Source organism: Pleurodeles waltl, chromosome 7 (assembly GCF_031143425.1).
Source record: "Pleurodeles waltl isolate 20211129_DDA chromosome 7, aPleWal1.hap1.20221129, whole genome shotgun sequence".
NCBI lineage: Eukaryota > Metazoa > Chordata > Amphibia > Caudata > Salamandridae > Pleurodeles > Pleurodeles waltl.
In genome coordinates, this window is record NC_090446.1 from 917,869,956 (window position 1) to 917,897,581 (window position 27,626).

The following is a 27,626-nucleotide window of genomic DNA, read 5'->3' on the forward strand; positions in this document are numbered from 1 at the left end:
GTACAGGCTGTCCTGCATGCATCTTCTCTTTGGCGATTGGAAGTAATTTGCACGTTAGGACGGGATGAGTTCAGTGCTCTTTTTGTACTTGGACAAAGTAAATTTCAAGTTGATGGGTACTGGAACTGGTACAGAGGGGAGACACGTCCAAGTTCATGACAGTCTCCCTAAATTCAGGTTGTGTAAAAACTCTCACAATCAGGAAACTAGAAATCTCTCATGCTCTGTGATAGCATGTTATAAAATTGCCCCCTAAAATATTTAATTGTTCCAAGTTCTCCTGCGAAGTAAGTCTTATGGTTTTGTGCAGTCCTGTTTCACTCCAAAGTGCCTCAAGGCTATTTTGCTCCATTCCAGATCTAAAAGAATGAATTACTTCCTCAGAACCATTGCAATGAACGTGAAAGTACTCCAGGCCACCCTACCTCTTGTGACTCTAGGACAATGCTTACCTTTATCATCCTTCATGCATATTTCCACATTCCAGTTGTCTTAGTTCACTCACTCATGAGGTGGGGGATTGCTATTTTCAGTTCAAAGTCTCCCATATGGATTAAATCAACCCTTCACCCAAAAACCCTTGTCCAGGCTAATGGCAGTCCTTGGTCTGAGAGGTTCTTTTTATTATTCCTTCCCTAGATAACTGGCGTGCCTATCATCTCAGCATGACCCAGATGACACAGTTATGGTGTACACGATGATGCAGTCTCAAGGCTGGATCATCAGTCTTGCAAAATATCATATAGTCCTCTGACAAGGCCTGGAACTCATTAACACTGTGTTTGGTACTCGGTAGGCAGAACTTGCTTTCCTGTGCCAAGACGGCATCTAGAAGTGTGGACAGTTCTTTTGATCTTCAAGTACAAGAAACAGTGAAAAAACTGTGTTTGGTTCAACTGGCTAAGTTTCTTTTAGGACCTCTGTTATTGCATGTTCACTGGCAGTGAACTCCAAATTTTCTGGGCTTCTACCACTTTATCCTGATGGCATCTCATCTGGTGGTATTACTCTAGTGGTAGGTCGAACTGCCAAACCTATCCAGAGTTGACCACGTCATGTCTCTGGAGAAATATTCTTCATCACAAATGCAACAACATATGTTTAGATTGCCTTCCTGAGGTCCACTCTGGCTCTGTGTTTATGGATGATCAGAGAAACAGAAAGATGCTGCAGTGGAAGGAGAGTTTCCCTATCTTTTTCACCTTAAATTCTTTTGCTGCAGAAATGAAATATCAAGTGATGCTTGTTGGACCTGGCTTTTTGACAGGGACATCCCCAAACTTTTTGCCTCCTTCCTCCTATTTTTTCTGACCTGTTGTTGTTGGCTTTTGACCTCTGAGCACTTTACCACTGCTAACCAGTGCTAAAGTGCATATGCTCTCTGTGTAAATTGTACTATTGATTGGTTTATCCATGATTGACTATTTAATTTACCTGTAAGTCCCTAGTAGAGTGCACTACATGTGCCTAGGGCATGTAGATTAAATGCTACTAGTGGGCCTGCAGCACTGGTTGTGCCACCCACCTCAGTAGCCCCTTAACCTTGTCTCAGGCCTGCCATTGCAAGGCCTGTGTGTGCAGTTTCACTGCCACTTCGACTTGGCATTTAAAAGTACTTGCCAAGCCTAGAACTCCCCTTTTTTCTACATATAAGTCATCCCTAATGTGTGCCCTAGGTAACCCCTAGAGCAGGGTGCTGTGTAGGTAAAAGGCAGGACATGTACCTGTGTAGTTATATGTCCTGGTAGTGTAAAACTCCTAAATTCGTTTTTACACTACTGTGAGGCCTGCTCCCTTCATAGGCTAACATTGGGGCTGCCCTCATACACTGTTGAAGTGGCAGCTACTGATCTGAAAGGAGCAGGAAGGTCATATTTAGTATGGCCAGACTGGTAATATAAAATCCTGCTGACTGGTGAAGTCGGATTTAATATTACTATTCTAGAAATGCCACTTTTAGAAAGTGAGCATTTCTTTGCACTAAAAACTTGTTGTGCCCTTCAATCCACGTCTGGCTAGGTTTAGTTGACAGCTCCTTGTGCATTCACTCAGACACACCCCAAACACAGGGTACTCAGCCTCACTTGCATACATCTGCATTTTGAATGGGTCTTCCTGGGCTGGGAGGGTGGAGGGCCTGCCCTTACACAAAGGACTGCCACACCCCCTACTGGGACTCTGGCAGACAGGATTGAACTGAAAGGGGGCTTGGTGCATTTCTTAGACACTCTTTGAAGTCACCCCCACTTCAAAGGCACAACTTAGTATAAAACAGGGCCTCTGCCCTACCTCATCAGACACTTGCTGGAGAAGAAACCTGAACCAGAAACTACATCCTGCCAAGAAGAACTGCCTGGCTGCTCAAAGGACTCACCTGTCTGCTTTCTACAAAGGACTGCTGTCTTGCTGTTGCCCTGCTGCCTTGCTGAACTCTTGTCTGGCTGTGAAAGTGCTCTCCAAGGGCTTGGATAGAGCTTGCCTCCTGTTCCTTGAAGTCTCAGGACCAAAAAGACTTCTTCCTTTCCCTTGGACGCTCCGTGCGCCGAAAATTATGACGCACAGCTTGTTTCGCGGCGAGAAAAACGCCGCACACCGACGCTGATCGACGCGACGCCCTCGGGACGATCGAGACCTCGACGCACAACCTCGCAAGGACAAAGCCGCCCGGCTTTCCAGGAGAAATCGACGCGACGCCTACCGTGAGTGAGAAACTTTGACGCACGGCCTCGCAAGGACCACGCCGCCCGACTTCCAAGGAGAAATCGACGCGACGCCTGCCGTGAGACCAAAATTTCGACGCACGGCCTCGGAAGGACAACGCCGCCCGACTTCCAAGGAGAAATCGACGCGACGCCTACCGTGAGATCGAAACTTCGACGCGCAGCCCCGCAGAACGACGCGCAGCCGGAAACTAAGCAGGAGAATCCACGCACAGACCCGGGACATCTGGTAATCCCCGCGATCCACAAAAAGAGACTGTCTGCGCGCCGGAAAACGACGCCCGACTTCCCCGCGTGGAAAAGAACGACGCAAGTCTGTGTGTGCTGAGAGGAAATCGACGCACACACACCTTTTTCCACGCATCTCTTCTCCTGTGGCCCTCTGAGGAGATTTCCCACCAGAAACCAGGTACTCTGTGCTTGAAAGACACTTTATTGCTTTTTAAAGACTTAAAGACACTTAATATCACTTTTCAGTGATATCTTTACAAATTCGTATTGCAACTTTGATCGTTTTGACCTACAATTACCCAGATAAATATTCTATATTTTTCTAAACACTGTGTGGTGTATTTTTGTGGTGTTATACTATGGTGTTGTATGATTTATTGCACAAATGCTTTACACATTGCCTTCTAAGTTAAGCCTGACTGCTCGTGCCAAGCTACCAGAGGGTGGGCACAGGATAATCTTGGATAGTGTGTGACTTACCCTGACTAGAGTGAGGGCTTTTGCTTGGACAGAGGGTAACCTGACTGCCAACCAAAAACCCCATTTCTAACATTGGTGATCAGCGGTGAGGAGAGGACTTGTGTTTGTGCAGTGACATACAGTAGCTAAGTATTTCACTACCTACCCACAGTGGAAGGTCAACTTGATTTTTCATCTTTTTTGCTTTTGGTTCTCTGATGTCCTCCTGGATATACTATTGATATTTTGGACTTTGGATTTTGGTTTCTGCTGGTAAGATCCTATCAGAATGGGATTGCTTACCTACTCATTCTTTGTTCGTACTGACCACCTCACTAAGGCTGACCTAAGGAGGCTTTGCAGAAAATGGGGCCTTCCTGTAGCAAGGAGATCTACTAAGGCGGAGTTGCTACATGCCTACATAGTCTGGGGGGAAGAAAGATGGGCAGAGAGAGAGGCAGCAAGAAACCAAATGACTAAGTACCCCTCAGATGAGGAGGAGGACTACTCACATGAGGAGGAAGACTGCTCACATGAGGAGGAAGACTACTCAGACGAGGAAAGAGACCCAGTGAGAGATGAATGGCTCATAGCTCAAGCACGGTGGATGGAAGAGCTAGATGAGTTTCTTGAAAGGGCTGAGGCAACAAGTCTCTTAGCCCGGGAAGAAGAAAAGATTGCAGCTCAGGAGCTGAGCTGTAAAGAGCTGAAACTGGAGGCCGGAAGGACTGAGTCCAGTTCAGATGGTGGCAGCAAAAATCTTGCATCCAGTACTGCTGAAGAAGGGCACAAGCCCAGAGATGTGGTGCCCAACTTGAAGAAGGGAGTTGACACACCCCAGGTGGTTCAAGAGTATGAGGTAGTTCCCGTTATGCACAGGGTCCCTGAGAAGGATTGGGGAACTGGCACAGGGAGTCATATTCCTACTGGGGGGAGGGACACTTTACTGACTCTAGCAGAGAGTGACAGAGAAAAGGGTTCCCCCCTGGTGGACGTCCTGGATATAGAGTGTAGAGACATCCCAGAAGAGTATGGGTTGAGTGTCAGGGACAGGCAGATACTGTCTCACCAGTCTCAAGAGGGTGACATAGAGTGCTTTTCCAAGGCTGAGTTACTGGGTGGTTGGGTGAAGGGTACTGTGGTTAATACATGTGAAGGGCAGAGTGATGTAATTGCTGGAGAGCATATGTCTGGTCCTTATTTTCCAGAGCTACGCCAACACCAGGTGGAGTGTGAGTTCTCTGACCCCAGGGAACTTACAGTGGAGGCAGACTTTTGGGTGAGTACCAGAGAGTCTGAAGAGGCATTTGGGGGTGCTCCGGAAGGGAGTGGTCTAGGTGGTTCCCGACCAAGTAAGGTGGGAGAGGATTGTAGTGTCCCAGGTAGGTCTCAGAGCCTAACCTGTACCGTAGGGCCACCTTTTGAGGGAAGCCCCGCAGTGTCAGAAGGACTTGGGGGGATGACTGTAGACAGCATCCCAACAGTTCTGGTGTCTGGCAGTACCACTCCTAGTGAGGGGGTGCAGAAGTCCAGACATAGGGTTGAGAGGGGGTGGCAGACCCCAGTGGAGGATCTTGAAAGTCAGGGGTCAGCTCTGAGAGCAGAGCCCCCCAGGAATGACCCAGGTGAGACCGTTTCTGGTTTGGGGGAAACCCAGACTCTGCCGGATGGGCAGAGGTCGGGAGACCTGCGCCAACCAGACTCTTGTGTGGCCCTTGGGGATGGCGTGTCCCTTGTGGGGGGTGAGAGTGCCCCCCAGAAAGTCCTGGCGTGCCAGGCAGTTGTCCAACCTCAGGGTGTCGACTCTGGGTTGGATGGCCAGGTTCAGAGGTTAAACTCTGACCTGGTGGGAGGTAGGTGTGCCTCCCAGAAAGTCCTGGGGTGCCAGGCAATTGCCCAACCTCAGGGTGGTGACTCTGGGTTGGCTAACCAGGTTCAGAGGTCAAACTCTGACCTGGTGGGGGGTAGGTGTGCCCCCCAGAAAGTCCTGGTATACCAGGCAATGGTTCAACCTCAGGGTGGTGACCCTGGGTTGGAGAACCAGGCTCAGAGGTTAAACTCTGACCTGGTGGGAGGTAGGTGTGCCTCCCTGAAAGTCCTGGCCTGCCAGGCAATGGTTCAACCTCAGGGTGGTGACTCTGGGTTGGATATCCAGGTTCAGAGGTTAACCTCTGACCTGGTGGGGGGTAGGTGTGCCCCCCAGAAAGCCCTGGTGTACCAGGCAGTTGTCCAACCTCAGGATGGTGACCCTAGGTTGGAGAACCAGGTTCAGAGGTTAAACTCTGACCTGGTGGAGGGTCAGTGTGCCCTCCAGGAAGTCCTGGCGTGCCAGGCGATTGTTCAACTTCAGGGTGGTAACTCTGAGTTGAATGGCCCAGTTCAGAGGTTAAACTCTGACCTGGTGGAGGGTCAGTGTGCCCTCCAGAAAGTCCTGGCGTGCCAGGCAATTGTTCAACCTCAGAGTGCTGACTCTGGGTTCGATAACCAGGTTCAGAGGTTAAACTCTGACCTGGTGGGAGGTAGGTGTGCCTCCCAAGAAGCCCTGCTGTGCCAGGCAATTGTCCAACCTCAGGGTGGTGACTCTGGGTTGGATGACCAGGTTCAGAGGTTAAACCCTGACATGGTGGGGGGTAGGTGTGCCCCCCAGAAAGTCCTGGCGTGCCAGGCAATTGCCCAACCTCAGGGTGGTGACCCTGGGTTGGGGAACCAGGCTCAGAGGTTAAACTCTGACCTGGTGGGAGGTAGGTGTGCCTCCCAGAAAGTCCTGGTGCGCCAGGCAATTGTTCAACTTCAGGGTGGTGACTCTGAGTTGAATGGCCCAGTTCAGAGGTTAAACTCTGACCTGGTGGAGGGTCAGTGTGCCCTCCAGGAAGTCCTGGTGTGCCAGGCAATTGTTCAACTTCAGGGTGGTGACTCTGAGTTGAATGGCCAGGTGCAGAGGTTAAACTCTGACCTGGTGGAGGGTCAGTGTGCCCTCCAGGAAGTCCTGGCGTGCCAGGCAATTGTTCAACTTCAGGGTGGCGACTCTGAGTTGAATGGTCAGGTGCAGAGGTTAAACTCTGACCTGGTGGGGGGTAGGTGTGCCTCCCAGAAAGTCCTGGTTTGCCAGGCAGTGATCCAGTCTGAGGGTACAGACCCTGGGCTGGAAGACCAGGTTCAGGGTGTCCCCCCGGACCTGGAGAGAGGGGCTACTGATAACAGTGCCCCTACCCTATTATCTTCTGAGGAGGCCACTCCTAGTTGGAGGGTGCTGGACCCCAGAAGGGAGGGCAGGGGGAGGGAAGCCTCACCCCGGGCCCTAGTCCAACCTGAAGGTACAGACCCCAGGTTGGAGAGCCAGTTGCAGGTTAACAGCCCTGCACTGGTGGAGGAATGGTACAGGGCGACTTCTATAAGCACCCTGACCATGGTGGACTCTGGGGGTACCGCTCCAGGAGGGAGGGTACAGAGCCCCAGAGGGGAGGACCAGGTTCAGGCTGTCATCCCTGACCTGGTGGAAGGGAGAGTGGTTAAAGGGTGCCCAGCACCTGGGGCTACCGCCCCCCACTCTCCACAGCCACAGTGGTGGGAGAGCTTTGAGAGGCCTGGGGCCTGGCTCTCATCCCTGACAACTGTCAGTAACCACAGTGGCTTGCTGTCCGGGTGGACAGAGTTATCCCTGGGGAGGGGACAAGTGTCACACCCCGGGGATAGAATGGGCAACACCACGGTGTCGGTCCTGGTGGTACTATCCTGCTCCTGGGATACATCTGTGAGCAATGTAAGGTTAGGTGCTGCACAGATGGGATCCGCAGGAAAGGAGAAAGGTTCCCCCTGGATGGGCTTAGTGGGCCCTGAGAGTATGGACAGAGGGATCCAATTGGAGTCAGGAAGGCGAAGAACTGGAGCATGCCCCTGCTGTTGTGGGCCTGGGTCCTTGTTCTGTCGCCTCAAACAGGGAAGTACATCAGGATAGTGATTGTTCTCCCCTGGCTTTAGGCTGGTAGGGGGTCATGTTGGACCTGGCTTTTTGACAGGGACATCCCCAAACTTTTTGCCTCCTTCCTCCTATTTTTTCTGACCTGTTGTTGTTGGCTTTTGACCTCTGAGCACTTTACCACTGCTAACCAGTGCTAAAGTGCATATGCTCTCTGTGTAAATTGTACTATTGATTGGTTTATCCATGATTGACTATTTAATTTACCTGTAAGTCCCTAGTAGAGTGCACTACATGTGCCTAGGGCATGTAGATTAAATGCTACTAGTGGGCCTGCAGAACTGGTTGTGCCACCCACCTCAGTAGCCCCTTAACCTTGTCTCAGGCCTGCCATTGCAAGGCCTGTGTGTGCAGTTTCACTGCCACTTCGACTTGGCATTTAAAAGTACTTGCCAAGCCTAGAACTCCCCTTTTTTCTACATATAAGTCATCCTAATGTGTGCCCTAGGTAACCCCTAGAGCAGGGTGCTGTGTAGGTAAAAGGCAGGACATGTACCTGTGTAGTTATATGTCCTGGTAGTGTAAAACTCCTAAATTCGTTTTTACACTACTGTGAGGCCTGCTCCCTTCATAGGCTAACATTGGGGCTGCCCTCATACACTGTTGAAGTGGCAGCTACTGATCTGAAAGGAGCAGGAAGGTCATATTTAGTATGGCCAGAATGGTAATATAAAATCCTGCTGACTGGTGAAGTCGGATTTAATATTACTATTCTAGAAATGCCACTTTTAGAAAGTGAGCATTTCTTTGCACTAAAAACTTGTTGTGCCCTTCAATCCACGTCTGGCTAGGTTTAGTTGACAGCTCCTTGTGCATTCACTCAGACACACCCCAAACACAGGGTACTCAGCCTCACTTGCATACATCTGCATTTTGAATGGGTCTTCCTGGGCTGGGAGGGTGGAGGGCCTGCCCTCACACAAAGGACTGCCACACCCCCTACTGGGACTCTGGCAGACAGGATTGAACTGAAAGGGGGCTTGGTGCATTTCTTAGACACTCTTTGAAGTCACCCCCACTTCAAAGGCACAACTTAGTATAAAACAGGGCCTCTGCCCTACCTCATCAGACACTTGCTGGAGAAGAAACCTGAACCAGAAACTACATCCTGCCAAGAAGAACTGCCTGGCTGCTCAAAGGACTCACCTGTCTGCTTTCTACAAAGGACTGCTGTCTTGCTGTTGCCCTGCTGCCTTGCTGAACTCTTGTCTGGCTGTGAAAGTGCTCTCCAAGGGCTTGGATAGAGCTTGCCTCCTGTTCCTTGAAGTCTCAGGACCAAAAAGACTTCTTCCTTTCCCTTGGACGCTCGGTGCGCCGAAAATTTCGACGCACAGCTTGTTTCGCGGTGAGAAAAACGCCGCACACCGACGCTGATCGACGCGACGCCCTCGGGACGATCGAGACCTCGACGCACAACCTCGCAAGGACAAAGCCGCCCGACTTTCCAGGAGAAATCGACGCGACGCCTACCGTGAGTGCGAAACTTTGACGCACGGCCTCGCAAGGACCACGCCGCCCGACTTCCAAGGAGAAATCGACGAGACGCCTGCCGTGAGACCAAAATTTCGACGCACGGCCTCGCAAGGACAACGCCGCCCGACTTCCAAGGAGAAATCGACGCGACGCCTACCGTGAGATCGAAACTTCGACGCGCAGCCCCGCAGAACGACGCGCAGCCGGAAACTAAGCAGGAGAATCCACGCACAGACCCGGGACATCTGGTAATCCCCGCGATCCACAAAAAGAGACTGTCTGCGCGCCGGAAAACGACGCCCGACTTCCCCGCGTGGAAAAGAACGTTGCAAGTCTGTGTGTGCTGAGAGGAAATCGACGCACACACCCCTTTTTCCACGCATCTCTTCTCCTGTGGCCCTCTGAGGAGATTTCCCACCAGAAACCAGGTACTCTGTGCTTGAAAGACACTTTATTGCTTTTTAAAGACTTAAAGACACTTAATATCACTTTTCAGTGATATCTTTACAAATTCGTATTGCAACTTTGATCGTTTTGACCTACAATTACCCAGATAAATATTCTATATTTTTCTAAACACTGTGTGGTGTATTTTTGTGGTGTTATACTATGGTGTTGTATGATTTATTGCACAAATGCTTTACACATTGCCTTCTAAGTTAAGCCTGACTGCTCGTGCCAAGCTACCAGAGGGTGGGCACAGGATAATCTTGGATAGTGTGTGACTTACCCTGACTAGAGTGAGGGCTTTTGCTTGGACAGAGGGTAACCTGACTGCCAACCAAAAACCCCATTTCTAACAATGCTTATATGAACAGAGAACCTATTGGCGAAGGGTATTTCAACTGATGGGGAACTCGCTGCAAGCATTTGGCAGATCTCACCAGCTAGTTCTTTAGACACAGTCTAGCCTTTTGTCTCTGAGGGCATTATGCATTCCAGGAGTAGGGAAGGTGTGGGTCGATTGTCTTGTCCAGGTATTTCCTTTTCTTCCTTGTGGTTTGCACAGAGAAAAAAACATACTGAATCATTGTGGTTGGAAATGTTCACCATCCATAACAATGCACTGCTTCTGAAACATTATTTCAGGAGTAAGGCGTTCAGAGACTTGCACAATAGATACCCTCTTCTTTATATGATGAGAAAATGATTTGTTTGTGTGTATTTCCAGAGTTTCTCATTGCTTGAGCTCTTTGCGAAGCCTGGAGGGAGGGGCACTGGATGCTTTCTTATGGTCTTCCACTGGAGCAAGAAATCTAGGTTTCCTATTCTGCTTCAGTTAGCCCTGATGATCCATTTCTGACTGATGAGCTCTACATAAAAATAAATATTCTGAAAAAAGTACATTTTGTAATGGAAAATAACGATTTAAAAAAAACAAATGGATCAATCAATTCAATGTCTTTTCTTATTTTCGTTATTTATTTTTTAAATGAGGGATGCCATCTACCAACTTCTGTTTAACATCTCTCTCTTTGCCCTCCTGCTACCTTACAAACTCTTGTATCCTGCATCAATTACTGGTTGCCTGCAGTCCAACTCTGAAAAGTGACCACTGTATTGTCCATGTTCATTCAAGGCAGTAGGCTGTATTTTGCAGCACTATGATTCTCAACTCCTTCTCTTTAGAACCCCCACCTCCTGCCACTTGAAGTCTATAGCATGCTCACCTGATCAGACTCACCAGCATGATAGCTTCCCATAAGAGAAGCAACACCACAAGCAACTAGAAACCCACAAGCTTTAGCAGAGCAATTTTTAAAAACTTTTGTTACTCTATAAGATTGTTTTAGAATTTTTCATATTTGTTATTTTAAGAGTTTGATATTTGCAAAATACTAATATTGCCCAGTACCAGCTGGTCTGCACTTCTTGGTTTGGAAATTGAGCTGCCGGACTGGATGAGAAATGGTGATTTAGGATGGATGACTCAGCTATTAAGTTATCTGACGTCCAATATTCCATGTGCACTCTGGTGAGACACCTGGGAATGCTATTCCTAGAAATGGATGGTCCTCTATGGAAGATGGACTTCCTTCCAGAGGATTTTGTTCTGTGATTGCCTAGCTCAAGAACCTAGTTTGCAGTAGCGTTCATGAGCTAGGGGGTGGGAATCAGACATTTCAGAGGAATGCTGCCTGTCTCCTTCATAGAGTCTTGGTATTTGAACCCCATATTCAGTCTCTGATGCCAACTTAGCATTTGTCTTCTATTTCTACTGACATCCCATTGTGAATCTGGGTCCTAAATCTCCTGTCCATGAAATACCTCTTTAGTGTGATGATCGCCTCTGCTTGCTGTTTTGATGATTTGAGGGCTTTACTCTCCCCCTAAAAATGTCAGTATTTTCTTGCTTCGTGGTAAACATCTGTTAACCTCTTCTTTCATCATCCTGAAGTCCGTATTGATGTCATTTCCAAAAGGAGATTTTTTGTTGTTGATGTTTCACCTTAATCCTTCCTTGGCTGAGTAGCGGGTGCTGCATCTTTTAAATGTTTTTAGGACTGCATGTATTTATTTGTCACCTAAAGCTGATTTTCGACCCTTAGATTTTTTGTTTGTGAGGTTTGGGTGGAGCCACGGGAATCAAAATCTGGCAATAGGGACTTTGAACAAGAGGGAGCGTCAGGCGATTATCATGGACCTAGAAACTGAGCAGGCGTCCATCATGGCAGTAATACTGCAACCGAACAGGAGGGGTAAAGCTTTTTTCTTCTGGTACTTCAGGGGCATCTGTATAGAAAATCTGCTCTACAGTTAGTTACATGGAATATCCATTTAGCAGTGCTTCTTTGATTGCAACTTCAGCAGGAGTGTACGTCATATCCAAGTTTCCCCGTGTTGTTAATTTGACGTTCCCAAACAAGAACATATATTTGTTTTTAATCGAATAGCAATGCCTGTTTGCAGCATTGCTCTGCCTGAGTCAGGCTGAGTCAACCAATGGCTGCAGCTAATCAGTATCTACTCAATGCTTGCAGAACTGTGACAAGGAAGAGGGTGTGAAGCTGTAACACCCAAATTACAGTCCTCTCTTTACATAGGTCTTCCTTTTACTCATCGCAGTACTCTTTGCCTCCCACACCTCTGTCAATATCGGGCAGGCTTTGACTTCTTGGTCGCTAATGGTCTTTTAGGGAAGTACAGGAGAAGGCTAATCCCTCCTCCTTTTTGTTCTTCTATTGTACCTTCCTTTGAGGCAGGTAGTCAAAAATCTAAAAGGTATAACAGTTGCAAGTGATAGAGTTCTGACTCTGGGGTTGAATAATCTCTCATTACCTTTAGGGCTGTAACAAGGAAAGGCAAGACTTAGTGTAGTAAAGCTTAATACACAACTGCTAGAGATGAGGTCTTTAGTGAGTAGTCAGTTTACACCCTGTCCAAGTAGGGACCCTCACTCTAGTCAGGGTAAGGGAGATGCACAGCTCAGATGTCCCCTGCTCACCCCCTTATCTTAGAGGCAACGTGTAAAGTATGTGGTACAAACACACACAGTAACACAGTCAAAACACCACAAAAGTACTCCACACCAGTTAAGAAAAATAGCCAATATTTATCTAAATCAAACAAGACCAAAATGACAAATATCCAGCATACAAACAAAGATACGAATTTTTAAAGAAAAAGAGTCTTACTCCATAGAAATCAATTGAGGCGTTGTTTTAGCACAAAGTACCTGGTATGCATCAAAAATAAAGCCGCAAGGGCGACGGTGCATCAGAAAAACAACCGATGCGTCAATTCCTTTCCCGCAAGTGAGGCCGTGTGTTGATTCTATACTTGCAAGGGAGGCCGTGCTTCGATTCCGGGTTCGGAGCCTAAGGTCCATGGGTGATGATTGCAGATTTTGACAGCCAGGATCGGTGTTTGGAAATTTCCTACGCGCTGTGTGAAGAGTCTGCGTTAAGAACAGGTGCTGCATTGTTTTTTCAGAGTGGCAGGTCCTCCTCAAGCACCACGCCCTTCTCCTTGGCAGAGGTTCCTCTTGATCCAGAAGTAATCTAAAGTCTGGGGTTTTGGGTCGTCTACTTATACTCCTTTCTGCCTTTGAAGTAGGCCAACTGCAAAGGAAAGTCTATGTTGTTCACAAGATCCTGCCTTACCCATGCCTGGCCCCAGACAAACTCCAGGGGATTGGAGTCTGCATTGTGTGAAGACAGGTACAGCCCTTTCAGTTGTAAGTGTCAGCGCCTCCATCCCCCCTCTAGCCCAGGAAACTCATCAGGACATGCAGGACATTCCTCAGTTCCCTTTGTGCCACTGTCTACAGGGAATTCACAAACAGCCCAACTGTCAGTCTGACCCAGACGTGGATTTCACAGGCAGGCAAAGGCACTGAATGGTTTAGCAAGAAAATGCCCACTTTCTAAAAGTGACATTTTCAAAAAGACAATCTAAAAACCAACTCTACCAACAGATGTATTTTTAAATTGTGAGTTCAGAGACCCCAAACTCCACTTCTCCATCTGCTCCCAAAGGAAACTGTACTTAAAATATATTTAAAGGAAGTTCCTATGTTAACCTGTGAGAGGGCTAGGCCTTGCAATAGTGAATATCGAAGTTGGTAGAATTTCACTATCAGGACATGTAAAACTGTAAAACATGCCAGTACATGTTCTAGCTTTTAAATACTCTGCACCCTGCCCCTGGGGCTTCTGAGGGCCTACCTTAGCGGTGACTTACATGTAGTAAAAGGAAAGGATTGGGCCTGACAAGTGAGTACACTTGCCAGGGTGAATTGGCAGTGCAAAACTGCACACACAGACACTGCAGTGGAAGGTCTAAGACATGTTTTCAGGGCTACTCATATGAGTGGCACGATCAGTGTTTCAGGCACACTAGTAGCATGTAATGTACAAGCCCTGGGCACCCATAGTAAACTTTACTAGAGACTTACCATTAAATCAAATGTGCCAGTCATGGAAAACCAATTACCAATACTCTTTAGACAGAGAGTACTTGCACTTTAGCACTGGTTAGCGGTGGTAAAGTGCCCAGAGTATCAAAACCAGCAAAAACAAATTACATCACAGGGTCCTAAAACAGGGGGTCAGTGGCAAAAAGTACAGGGAAACCACACCAAGAGCTGCCAGGTCTAACAAAACTAATGATTTATGGGAATTGGAGTCTTAGTTGGCTTCCACAAACCCACTGAAAAACCACCCCTGAAAACAATGATCAATGAAATCAAAGCCCAGGACAGGAATGGGTGATCCATGGAGACATGAAGGATCCACTCATACTAGTTATACCTCTTTCTATTGGTAATGCTATGCTGTGAACCAATGGCCAGAGGATTACATAATTTTACACTATACCACAAGCTGTACCTGTGTTGCTAGATGGCAAATTAGACAGCAGAGCTTGCCTTCAGGTTACCCATTTGATTCCTACACCTTAGACAGAAGCGCTTTTTCCAGATCATTCAGTGGTTTTTGCTTATGCACGTCATGCAGACTCAAGATTTTATCAACATAGCTTTTCTTCTGTTAAGCAGTACTTCAGGCAGTAAACGTTGCTAAAGAGTCTTTATAAATTCCTGTGCTAGAGAGCAGGGTCATTCCTTGGTAGACAGAGATTGAATAGGCTTAGACTTTGGTAGTGTCTCTAGCTAACAGTGCCTTCTATCATAACTCACATGTTGAAGCCATTGACACCAGCGTTTAACCAAAGGTAACAAAGATTTTCAAAGCTCAAATTTTGAGCAACTAAACGTTTTCTCAGATTGTATAGAACTTGAAGGCCTTTGCCCATGACTGTTGTGCTTTCCCTTGAACTATAAATATCATAAAGGCTAAAGTGGCACACAGCAGAGTTTGCACTCAAAATACGTCAATTTAACAACCCTGCTGCAGAACTACACCCAGGCTTCACACACCCTAGAATCAGACCTAATGTTCCTCCACATGTGGAATATGAAACACATGGAGTAGAACACAGTTATTTTTTGGTCTTACAGCTCTCTTAAAAAAAAGGAACATTCAAAGGAGAGGAGGAGATACTAAGGTAATATTGTTGATCAACACAATTTTTTGGGATCGAGTCCTATTAAGACCAAGTCTCTTGCTTGTTCCTGTATCTGACACCAACATTGGCTCTACTCACCATAGTGGTTTCTGCAATGGAGCCGAAGCTGTTGATGAAAATGTTGCAGCTGACATTCACGGCTGGACCTGTGTGAGAGAAGAAGGGGTTGGTTATATATAAAATGTATTTCAAGTAATTGGGCAAATGTCTGTGAAGGGGGAGTAGAAGCTGTGAGGGCTGTGACTTGGCAATTGCATGTTCTGTGTCTTACCCTGGAAAGTAACTTGGGCAGTACTACCTATTGTCTCCAAACACCCGTGAATATATTGTGGACGCATGAAAGGCCTTGAAACAACAGTGACACTCAAGCCACATGCAGAGCAGGTTATTTCAGACACCCAGTCACAGCCTCCAGGGCCTCCAGCAGAGCAGATGGGTCTCAGCAGAGGGCTAGAACACAAGCCCAAGCAGGCTGTGATCTGGCCTCAACAAGCAGCCACAAACCAGAAGCACTCGCAAAGCATTGGACAAGCAGTCTGCATCAGCAGGCATTCAGCATCAGTTACAGAGCAGGCATTCACAGGCACTTATAAATAGTATACAGGAGGTCACAGCGCTGGCCACCATAGGTAGTTATAAACCACTGCTACCCAAGCAATCATCTAATAGGCAAAAAACCCAGTTACACAGCAGTCGTCCATAGGCAGCCTCAGTGGATTTTCACATTGACTGTCACAAAGTATGGCTTTGCAGAGCATGCCTCCACAGGCAGTCAAGGAGTGGGATAGCGCACAAGTAATCACAAGGAAAATATCACACAGAAGGGGCAGTGACTGCCAAGCAACTTGTATAAATAGCCATTAACAGACCAAAGATTCAAGGGTAATGTTTGAAAAGGCCCCTGCAAGTAACGACAAAGGAATCTCAAAGAGTCAGTCACAGCAAGATGTTCAAATGGAAACCACAATTTTAGCACGCTGCCAGGTACACAACAAGCACGAAGAGGCATACAATGAGCAGGCCCATAAGTAACTACGAAGGTTCAGAACATGTGAATTTAAAGGAAAGGGCTCCAAACCTTTAACGAACAGCAAGGTAATCCTAGGGCAAAGAGAAAGGGATAACACCAAGAAGTCTGATAATAATCATAATTATAATTATTTTTATTATTTGTGTTAATGACTGTTTTTTGCTACCGCACACTTTGCTATTAAGATAAATTTGAATTTGATTGTCTCTTTGTAGTCTGTGTTTTTGCTGGTAAAGTTAAAATACTGTTATTCTGGAGTTGAGCAGAAATGCAGATGCCACATTACCACAGACTCCCCTTGATATGTTCGATCAGCGGAGATGAAGACGCTGCAAACGAACGCGTAGTCTAATGTATTTTTATGCCTGATAAGTAATATTTTAGGAGCATCGGGAAAATCATGCAATGCGACAGAGTTTACACCACAGCTGTGTTATTCCAGGACTTGTCAATCACTGAGTAAAGGTGCTCAAAGCCCTCTCTCTTTTATCTGGGAAGTCCTTTACGTAGATCCCTCCGATCAACCAACAAGACGTGATTTCATCATCATTCCTTTTTTTCGAATATTGATATTTTTAATGACACATCGCAGAGCCCATTTACAAAGCATACAATGACTTGACACAACTGCTGTAAAATACCAGTTTTCTAAAATGATATAATCAATACATTTGAAGAGAATTATAAAAGAAATGGCAGGACAGTGTACACAACACAGACGTCTGCAGCCATCCCTATTTTAAAAATACACAGCTTACATGTATGGTAAGTACATTACCTTACGACACTTTTGGATTCGAATAACATTTAATTCATCATTTTATGTGATTCAAATCACATAATGGATTTTCTTCTGGGTGACAGTGCGCTGTATATCCTCGAAACATAATGGAACATGCTACTGGCAGAGAGCAGAAGAAAATGTGAAGGGTATATTTAAAGATACTTTTTGACACAAGAGTGCTTAATTTGGCAAAATACTCCTTGTGCATTTATATATAAAAGTTATGTATTCAATTACTTCACATTTATTTGTTGTGACTTTCCTGTAGCATAAACTTTATCACAGTAGGACGCTAATGGCAATCTTTAGCTCTAGTTTATTAGAATGCTTTCGGACGGAAAAGTCCACTGCATGGTGACAGTTGTGTACCCCAACCCTAAGTGCCCCAGCTGTACGGATATCTTGAACCCTGGAGTTGATTTTTTTTGGAATGGGCGAACACGATCATAGCGTAGTAGTTATTCGCCTTTGTGCTTACTTTTCCCATAAAGGTAGAGGATTTTCAGGATTGCTGAAAAGACCTATGTCTCATATGAACTGCGCTCTTTTTGTGATTTATTTGTAAATCTTAAAAAGCACAAAATATGATAAGTTTAATACTCAATGACTTCAGATGTGTTTGTTGCGGCTTTCCTGCAGCAAAAAATGTTTCACAATATGAGACTAAGTACAATCTTTTGGGACGTTCTGGGATAGGAAAGTCCTCTGGATGGTGACGAACCTCTACCCCAACCCTGAATGCCCCCGCTGAATGGATATCTAGACCACTGGTACTGATTTTTGCTCATGGGCGAACACAGATCACAGAGAATACTTAACAGAATTTATACCACAATTATTGCAGGTGTAGCAAGGAGGAAGATGGTTTGCAAATGCAAGATTGCAGACATTGATCCTGATTACTAATAAAGTGAATGATGGATTACCACACCTGGTAAAAACTTGCACTGTAGCGTTTTTACTGGAGGCTATCATTAGCTCCCATTTAAAGTTTGTCCTCTAAAAATGGGACATAACATGAAATTCCAGTTTGACCTGCCGAAATGTAGTCAGACATTTTTCGGGATGTGTATTATGACTACGGATCTCAGAATTTAGACATGCAATAACAGTGGCCCAATAGTAGTGGGAGTCTTTGTGATTTGAGTTTCAACAGAGGAATGCGAGTGTCATGCATTATTTGTGAAATTTAACTTCAACTGATGCACAAAGAGTACACAATCTCTTTATCCTAATAATAGAGGGTCCCATATCTTTAATGCCCCCATGATGGAGTCCGATATTTGGTCTAACTGCTTCTGAGCATATCTCAGCAACAATAGATTGACAAGAGAGTGAAGAAAGATTATTTCCAAAGTGTAGCTAATGTTTCCAGTTAGTAAGACGTTTGGTTCACAATGAGGTACCTGTGCAGTGGATTATAGACTTTTAACTTTCTCTTTTAATTTAATGTATTTGATTTGTGTTGGAGGCAGCACACTCTGGTAGGCTGAGGCGAGGCTACCACTACTGTCAGAGGTGGGTAATTACACTCACGTTATAGCCTGCTCTCACCCTTTGGTAGTTTGGCACCGAGTATTCCGGCTTATCACTGGGGCAATGTGTAAAGTATTGGCGCAGCACTAGCACACAGCAAATACGCTGAGCATCACAAAAGAGATTCCACACGAGGTGTATGTAAATAAAGTTTGTATTCAACACACATTAATCAACACAACATGAACATAAATCACATTTGGAAATAGCAGTACAAGGCCCAATCGAGTTAAAATGACATTAGTAATTTGTGCACTTTGGGAAAGATGCTATTTTACCCCCAGCACCCTCATGCAGTGCAAAATGTTGTCAGCACAAGACCTACCTGTGAATTACTAATTCATTCCTCCATAGAGGGTGTACTCCATTCACAACAATAGCAGGAATGTGTACACATAGGTAATTCTAAAACTATTAAATAGCAATGTGGGCCGGGGCCGCACGGGTAAAACCAATGCCAAACGTAATACACTCTCAGCAAGAATCAACGTGTAGGGCAACACCGATGTGCAGTGTTGTTAATCATAGGCAGTCTCTCCCACGAACTCACTCAGCACCGATACCCGGTGCTTTGGATATCACGCAGGTTCGTAAGGCACAAACTCATACACACATGCATAAACAGCACTCTAAAGCAGCGAACTGATATCTACAGGTTAGTAGATATTGTACTCGCAGACCCCATGGCCTAAACCCTCCACCACCCTTCAGCCAACCCGACTACCACCACTCCCCCCGCCACGGACTGGAGTTGAAGGAGGTCTTTCCCCCTCAAAAACTAGGTTGGAGCCACTTATTCAGGGTCCCAGGGAAAAAGGTGGGGGAATAGTTAACAGGTGGTTTCAGGCAGAAGTAGACAAGTGGAGGTTTGGCCATCCCTTGGGAAGTTTAATCAAAGATTACCCCACTATGCTGCCAGGCACTTGCCTAGTTCTGCAAGGCACAAGGGCGTGGGACTGCATCGTAGGACCTGCTTTTGATCACTCTCAGAAGCGTTCTGTGGCCCACTCACTTACTCTCACCACCCCGACCAGTCAATACAACCTGGTAACAAGGATTTGTACGGGCTGGGTGAGGAGATGGCAGTTGGTCTTCCACCCTGGGGGCATCAAAAGGAGCAATCAATGGTTTAGAGATGAAGCATGGGAGCCTCTCGGAAGGAGGAGGTGCAGCGTGGAACATATGTTGAACAAAGTTGCACCTAGGTGATCTGGGCACTCTGGAACATGAATTCGCTCCCCTATGCCTCCCTTGAAATGAGGCACAACATTAAGTTTGCAATGGTAGGAGTTGCACCAGACAATTCTGATCACACACAGTACAGAGCAGCAATTCAGCACCTTCTTGGAAATGAGGCATAACGTCTGGTGCTAGATGACTTGAGTCACACAAGACAATTCCGATCACACACACAGGAGCAAGTTCAGCAGTGCCACATGACGTAGAATTCCGGTCACACAAATGAAGAGTTACCAATTCTGTACCTCCCGGGAAATGAAGCACAACGTCTGGTGCGTGATGACTTGAGTCACACCAGACAGGTCCGGTCGCACAAAAGAAGAGTTACCAATTCCATACCTCCCTGGAAAAGAGACACAATTCCTGATGCACGATGACTTGAGCCACACGAAACAACTCCGGTCACACAAACAAAGAGTTATCAATTTCGTACCTCCCTAAAAATGAGGCACAACGTCTGGTGCGCGATGACTTGAGTCACACCAGACAATTCCGATCACACACACAGGAGCAAGTTCAGCAGTGCCACATGACGTAGAAAGCAGCACTGCTATGGGTATGCCCCCACCTAAGAGGGTCACAACCTGTGAATCGGACACCGCATGCAATGAGCATGCAGTTGGCATGTTGCATGAAAGAAATGCGGCACGATCGACAAAGCGGGCCATGTGGGGTACTGCAAAAGGTTAATCAGCACACCACCAACAAGACGCTTATGCATGTCAAGGCCCCATGATGCAGGGCCACAGACCTTGAATGTGGAGTTCCTTTGGGGCTCCGCACCAGGCAATGGAGTCTCTAGGCACAATACTTGGTCCCACGCTCGCACTGCCGCTACCAGGTGGGATCCAGCAGACGATGTGGGCACTTCAGAGGGCACCCCTCTCCAGGTTTTACAGGTAGAAGGTGTAGGTCCCTCGCTGGAGGTCTTTGATGTTCCCAAGATCACCACCAGAGAACAGGGATCAAGTTAACAAGCCCAGTCAGCAGGCAGTCAGCCCGGGCCAGCCACTATTCAGAAAGGGTGCACAGTCCCTTCCAGTGGCAGTAATTCTTCCTCGCATGCAACAGTTTCTTCTGGCAGTGTGCACCATGCAGTCCAGTCTCTCAAGTCCTACGTCCCTGCAAGCATATCTCTACTTTCCTGTATGTGCCACTTTTAGTTATACTGTAGTGTGCCTTTAACGATCAGGGAGGTTTAGAGGGTTCCCCTTTGAACCACAGATGTTCCTAAATTTCAGTCCTATCTGCCATGGGACTGTGGAATGCAGATCTTAATCTCTTGTGTGGCCATGATCTGGCTCCGAGAGGTCAAGTGTCAACACTTCTCCCTCCAATCTATCCAGTCAGGCCTTCAAACGGCAAAGGTCTGTCGTTCCAGATGCATGCCCAAGGTTTATAGCTGTCACTGGGGAATGCACAGATGTGCTCCCCCAGTCTCCAGTATTGACTAGAGTCAAACTAAAAGACACACAAAGCGTTTTAGAACATAGAACTACCCACTTTCTAGAAGTGGAATTTCTAAAGGAATGGGTTTGTCTGGACAAAACCAATGATAGGGAAGATTATAAGGCTGCGCCACTGAAATCCACCATTGCGGCTAGGAGTAATGTTAACTTACCCCATGTTAACCCATGGGCAGGGAAACTCTCATAGGTAGTGAAAACATACATGGGTATTCTTCACTACCTGGCATATGTGCCTTTGTGCACATACACGCCTGCAATGGCTGGCTGGAACCATGTTTAAGAACACTATAAGTGCTAGTGGGCACACCCAGTCATGCTGTGACAGTCTGGACTTGTGTTTAAGAACACCATAGGTGCAAGTGAGCACACAAAGGCCTGCTATGACAGGCTGGACTCATGTTTAAAAACGCCATAGGTGGAAGGGCGCACACACAGGCCTGCAATGACAGACTGGGCTCATATTTGAACCATCGGTGAACATGCGCGCACACACTAGCCAGTGCCACTTCCTAACATAAGGAGGAAAGGTGCATGCACTTTCACATTGTACTTACAGTGGGTAAGTGCACAGGGCCCTATCGTAGGTAGGGAAATCCCATGTGGGGGTTCGTCACTAGAAGGGCATGGGATACCCATATGTACCTGCCCAACCTTTCGTCTACCACCTGCTCTGCCCTTCAGAGGGTGCTCAAGGGGTAGCAAAGGGACCACTCATGATTGGCTATGGAGTTAGAAATGCCAACCTGAGCACAAGCGCATCTGCCCCTACACAGGTCTGCATTGTCAGGCCGGATACATGCTTGACAGGCTCTTCTAATGGGTGGCACACTCAGTGAAATGTCCCACTAGTAGCCAGGGCTGTCCCCTTCCTGGGTGTGTGGTATACCTTTTTACAGGGCACTCCTGGGTACAGCACCTGAACCAATCATGTAAGCACCCCTTCCTGACATGTGTAGGAAGGGTGAGCACACTTTCCCACTGCAGTACATTGGGAAGTTGCCCAGAGTCCTAAGGCCACGCAATAAAAGTCAGCAAAAACAACAACAAACGGAGGAAAAAGTTTCAAGGAAATCCCCTAAGAAAGGCCATGTCCAACAATTTGTGAGAACATTTATTCTGTAGGCAGTCATAGGAGCAAGCAGACTTGATGTTTTCTAAGTTTGCTTCACAATGTGGAGCAGAATATAGGCAATGCATTAAAAACAGAAAGTAGTAAAACATAACAAGTGAAATTATTGACATCATAATCTCCACTTGTATTGTTTTTGTTTTTGTTTTCGTGTTGAATGCTAAATCTGATAAAGTTACTTTTGTTAGAAAATAGTTTGCAAGTAAACTACATCACAGTGCTACTTGTATTCAGTTTTCATAAGTATCTGATTGTCAATATGACAAGAAAGTCAGTGATATAAAGATCATCTGAATGTTATACTTGACTGTAAATATGTCTTGAAATAGATGCACCACAAAGAAACTTATCTCTTTCAGATAATTACTATGACCACTTGAAGGCCCTGGTCAGCAGAACTCATGAGTCAGAGTGGTGATCTCAAGTGTCTCTGTTTTCCTTCTCTCCAATTCTCCTTTCCCCATCTCCACTGCCAACCAGCATACAGCAACTGTGATGTGTTGGTAGTTGATTTGTTGAAGTGTGGAAGCATACATTGCTCCTCTCTGGATCTCAACCTCAAGGTGGGTGCTTTCTGATACTGGCTTGATGATTCCATCTTCCTTGATGCATAGGGATGCATCCTATTTTTCTCCGTCTCAATTTGTTCCCTTGTAAGATTATTTCTCTGAAGCTTCCTTCTCTCCGTTTTCGTGGCTCCCTCTGTCTCCATTTATTTTCTATGAACTAGCACAACCCCTAAGCAAGGATGACTCATGTAGTTGTAATGGGAATCTAGTGCTGATGCATCTGCATCACTAGCTCAGACTCTCTTTAGGGTATCAATCCTCTTTGAACCACTATTCTATCCATGAGCCCCGTTACTTTTAACAGTCTGATTCCACATGATTGCTTCACTACATCCGCATTCATTGCATCACATTCTGCATTCATTTCCCCTAGCATATTCATTTCCATTTCTGCTATCATTTCCAAATTGAGTGTTTTAAAGTTTAGACAGACCATTATTGGAATGTGATAGCATGTTTTCTGGTTGTGCTCAGATCTGTGCTACTGTGCTGCAATGTCAGGCCTTTTCTTACATTAGTGAAGTTGTAGGGACCACCTAACACCCTTGAAGGTGGGATGGTCCATAGGTGTTCATTCAGGATGCTGGGTATTAGGTCTAGTATCAGCCAAGACAAATTGAAGAGGTTTGAGCAATATACAGGTATCTTGCTGTACTCTCCATAAATAAGGAAGATTCTGAAGTCATTTTAATGCTGAACAATAAATAGGTCTTTAGTGGAACAATCCATAAATGAATAAATAACTTTCTGTACTGTTAGGGCCAAATTTTTTGATACATCTGATTTTAATTCTGATTTTAATTCTGTAACAGAGAGAGAGATTGCATACTTCCTGACAGGGTAAGGAACTACTTAAAGAGTGAGCTGTTGTAGTTCTGTGATCATAGATGATAGCTGAATAGGAACAATTGTCCAGGTGCCCCAGGAAATCTCTCTTGGTTTTGAGGGGAGTGTAAGTCTGTCTAACTAGCTTGTTTGTAATGCTGACCCAGAATGTACCTATAAAACCGAAATAGGTTCAAGGAATGACTTGTTGCTGGGACTTTGCACAGCACATCAGGGTGGGTTTGCGCCTATAGTGGCTCGTGATTATTCTATTGATTCCCAGCCTCAAAGCTGGAGAGGGTTAATGCCCGTACTGGAATAATGATAGGTGGTACTATTATAGTGAAATTGGGCTCCTCATACTAATAAAATATGTATTAAAAGATTCTGAGACAGCTATCCTTCCAGAGAGATGCTACTGTCCTCGGGGTACAGTTTGACTGCACTTTGTTGTTGTGGCAGTAGCTTGTCACCCTCCCTGGTAGGATTCTCTTAGTGTCTTGAAGGCTCTATGCATGGCTTCTTTGGTTGCCTTGGACTAACTTGGGGTCTCATTTTGGGCAGCACATTCAGAAATCCATCTGCAAGCAGTAGAGTGGCATAGGTAGGGTGGCCAGATTTTGAAAAGAAAAACCGGGACAGGTTAGACCGAAAAGTAGGACTAAAGCCTTTAGTCTCACTTTTATATCTGGCCTATCCTGTAAAAGAGTGTGTGTGTGTGTATATATGGAAAATGTCACTTACCCAGTGTACATCTCTTCGTAGCATGTTCTGCTGCAGATTCACATGCTGTGCATATAGATTTTGACATCTAGTGTTCGGCTCAGAGTGTTACAAGTTGTTTTTCTTCGAAGAAGTATTTTCGAGTCACAAGATAGAGTGACTCCTCCTCTTCAGTTCCATTGCGCATGGGCATCGACTCCATTGTTAGATTGTTTCCCGCAGAGGGTAAAGGAAGGAGTGATAGAGAATATAGGTATAAAGTAAGAGATATCCATGCAAATGTAAATGTATATACAGATGTAATAACTTAAATGACTACAGGCTTCGGGGGAGAAGGGAGGGTGCATGTGAATCTGCAGCAGAACATGCCACGAACAGATGTACACTGGGTAAGTGACATTTTCCGTTCTATGGCATGTGTAGCTGCAGATACACATGCAGTGCATAGACTACAAGGCAGTTTGTCCTCTCAAAAAATAGCGGTGGTTAGCCTGTTGGAGTTGAAGTTGTTTGAAATAACGTTCTTAGGACAGCTTAACCTACTGTGGCTTGTTGTTGTGATAATACTTCTACACAGTAGTGTTTAGTGAATGCATGTGGTGTTGACAATGTAGCTGCTTTACATATTTCAGAAATTGGTATATTCCATAAGAAAGCCATTGTTGTACCTTTCTCTCCTGTAGAATGTGCTTTGGGAGTAATTAAAAGCTGTCTTTTTGCTTTGATATAGCATGTTTGGATGCAGTTTACAATCCATCTTGCTAAACCTTGTTTTGATATAGGATTGCCTATATGTGGTTTTTGGAAAGCTACAAATAGTTGTTTGGTCTTTATAAATGGTTTAGTTCTGGCTATATAGTACATTAAAGCTGTTTTGATGTCTAGTGTATGTAGAGCTCTTTCTGCCACAGAATATGGATGTGGGAAGAAGACTGGCAGTTCAACTGTTTGATTAATGTGAAATGGCGATATAACTTTTGGTAAAAACTTTGGATTTGTTCTTAGTACAACCTTATGTTTGTGTACTTGGAAGAAAGGTTCTTCAAGAGTAAAGGCTTGGATTTCATTTACTCTTCTTAAATACGTAATTGGCACTAGGAAGGCAACTTTCCATGTTAGAAATTGAAGTTGACATGAGTGCATTAGCTCAAATGGTGGACCCATAAGTCTTGTAAGCACTATATTTAGATTCCACGATGGAACTGGTGGCATTCTAGGTGGAATGATGCATTTTAATCCTTCTATGAAAGTTTTATTGACAGGAACTCTAAATAAAGAGGTATGTTGTATATTTCGTAAATATGCAGAAATTGCAGTAAGATGTATTTTTATTGAAGAAAATGCTAAGTTAGATTTTTGTAAATTAAGTAAATAACATACAATATATTGTATTGATGCTGTAAGAGGGTCTATATTTTTAGATTGACAGTAATATATAAATCTTTTCCATTTGTTTGCATAACACTGGTTAGTAGTGGGTTTTCTTGCTTGTTTAATAACTTCCATACATTCTGATGGGAGTTGTAAATATCCAAACTCTATGACCTCAGGAGCCAAATTGCTAAATTGAGTGCTTTGGGATTTGGATGTCTGATCTGACCTCTGTTTTGTGTCAACAGATCTGGTCTGCATGGGAGTTTGGAATATGGCACTACTGACAGACCTAGTAATGTTGTGTACCACGGCTGACGTGCCCATGTTGGTGCTATGAGTATTATGTTGAGTGAGGTTTAACGCAACTTGTTGACTTGAAATGGAAGGAGTGGGAGAGGGGGAAAAGCGTACGCAAATATCCCTAACCAATTGATCCATAGAGCATTGCCCTTGGATAGGGGATGTGGGTGTCTGGATGCGAAGTTTTGGCATTTTGTGTTTTCGCTTGTTGCACACAGGTCTATGTTTGGTGTTCCCCACTTTTGAAAGTACTGTTGAAGTACTTGAGGCTGAATCTCCCATTCGTGAGTTTGTTGGTGATTTCAGCTTAGGATATCTGCCAAGTGATTGTCTTTCCCTGGGATGTGCGGTGCTAATAGATGAATTGGTTGTGGATTGCCCATTTCCAAATTTTTTGGGCTAGAAGGGACAGTTGGGATGAATGTGTCCCTCCCTGTTTGTTGAGATATTACATGGTTGTCATGTTGTCTGTTTTTATAAGAAATTTCTTCTGTGTGAGAAGAGGTTGAAAAGCTTTGAGTGCCAGAAAGACAGCTAATAACTCCAAGTGGTTTATATGTAGTTGTTTCTGTTTGACATCCCATTGGCCTTGAATGTTGTGATTGTTTAGGTGAGCTCCCAAACCAATCCTTGATGCATCTGTTGTAATTATGGTCTGAGGCACAGGGTCCTGAAATGACCGCCCTTTGTTTAGATTGGTAGAATTCCACCACTGAAGGGACATATATGTTTGGCGGTCTATCAACACTAGATCTTGGAGTTGACTGTGTGCTTGTGACCATTGCAGTGCAAGGCACTGTTGTAAGGGCCGCATGTTTAATCTTGCGTGTGGAATAATTGCAATGTAAGATGCCATCATTCCTAGGATTTTCATGACAAATCTTCCAGTGTATTGTTGATTTGGGTGTATTTGGGGAATTAGGTTTTGAAAAGCTTGTATCCTTTGTGTGTTTGGATATGCTAGAGCTCATTGAGTATTTAGTACTGCACATAAATACGGTTGTATTTGTGCTGGTTTGAGGTGTGATTTTTGGTAGTATATTGAGAAACCTAGTGTGTGTAAAGTTTGTATTACATAACGTGTATGACCTTGGCATTGGGTACGACTGCTTGATTTTATTAGCCAATCATCTAGATATGGAAAGACATGTATATGTTGTCTTCTTAGGTAAGTTGCCACTATTGCCAAGCACTTTGTGAATACTCTTGGCGCTGTTGTTATTCCGAAGGGTAACACTTTGAATTGGTATTGTTTTCCCTGAATGACAAACCTGAGGTATTTTCTGTGGGCAGGATGGATGGCTATGTGAAAATACACATCCTTGAGGTCTAAGGCTGTCATGAAATCTTGTTTTTGTAGTAGTGGGATGACATCCTGTAAAGTTACCATGTGAAAATGTTCTGACAGGATGTAAAGATTGAGGGGTCTGAGGCCCAATATTGGCCTGTTTGAGTAGTAGAGATTGGACCTCTTCTTGTAACAGAATTGTGTGTTCTGTGATTAGTTTGTGAAACCTTGGTGGAATATTTGGAGGAGTGTTTATCCACTCTAGGCAATAACCATTGCGGATAATTGATAGCACCCAGTTGTCTGTGGTAATATTTTGCCAATGTGTGTGGAACTGTTGTAATCATCCCCCCACAGGAGAGGTGTGGAGTGGAAGGGAGTGAGAGAAGTCACTGTTTTGGGTGTGTTGCAGGCTGCTTAGAGGGCTGGAATTTTCCTCTATTTCTGAAGTATTGTCCTCTATATGTGCATCTA

At 45.3% G+C, this 27,626-nt stretch overlaps 1 protein-coding gene across 2 annotated transcripts in view; it reads right to left on the reverse strand.

The window, feature by feature from the left end:
- GLRA1 (glycine receptor alpha 1) overlaps positions 1–27,626 on the reverse strand; it is a 469,611-nt gene that overhangs the window by 133,576 nt on the left and 308,409 nt on the right. For both annotated transcript variants that reach the window (XM_069199593.1, XM_069199594.1), the window contains exon 3: positions 14,965–15,032. In XM_069199593.1, the coding sequence (XP_069055694.1) occupies positions 14,965–15,032 (68 nt within the window). The remainder of the gene's footprint in view (positions 1–14,964; positions 15,033–27,626) is intronic.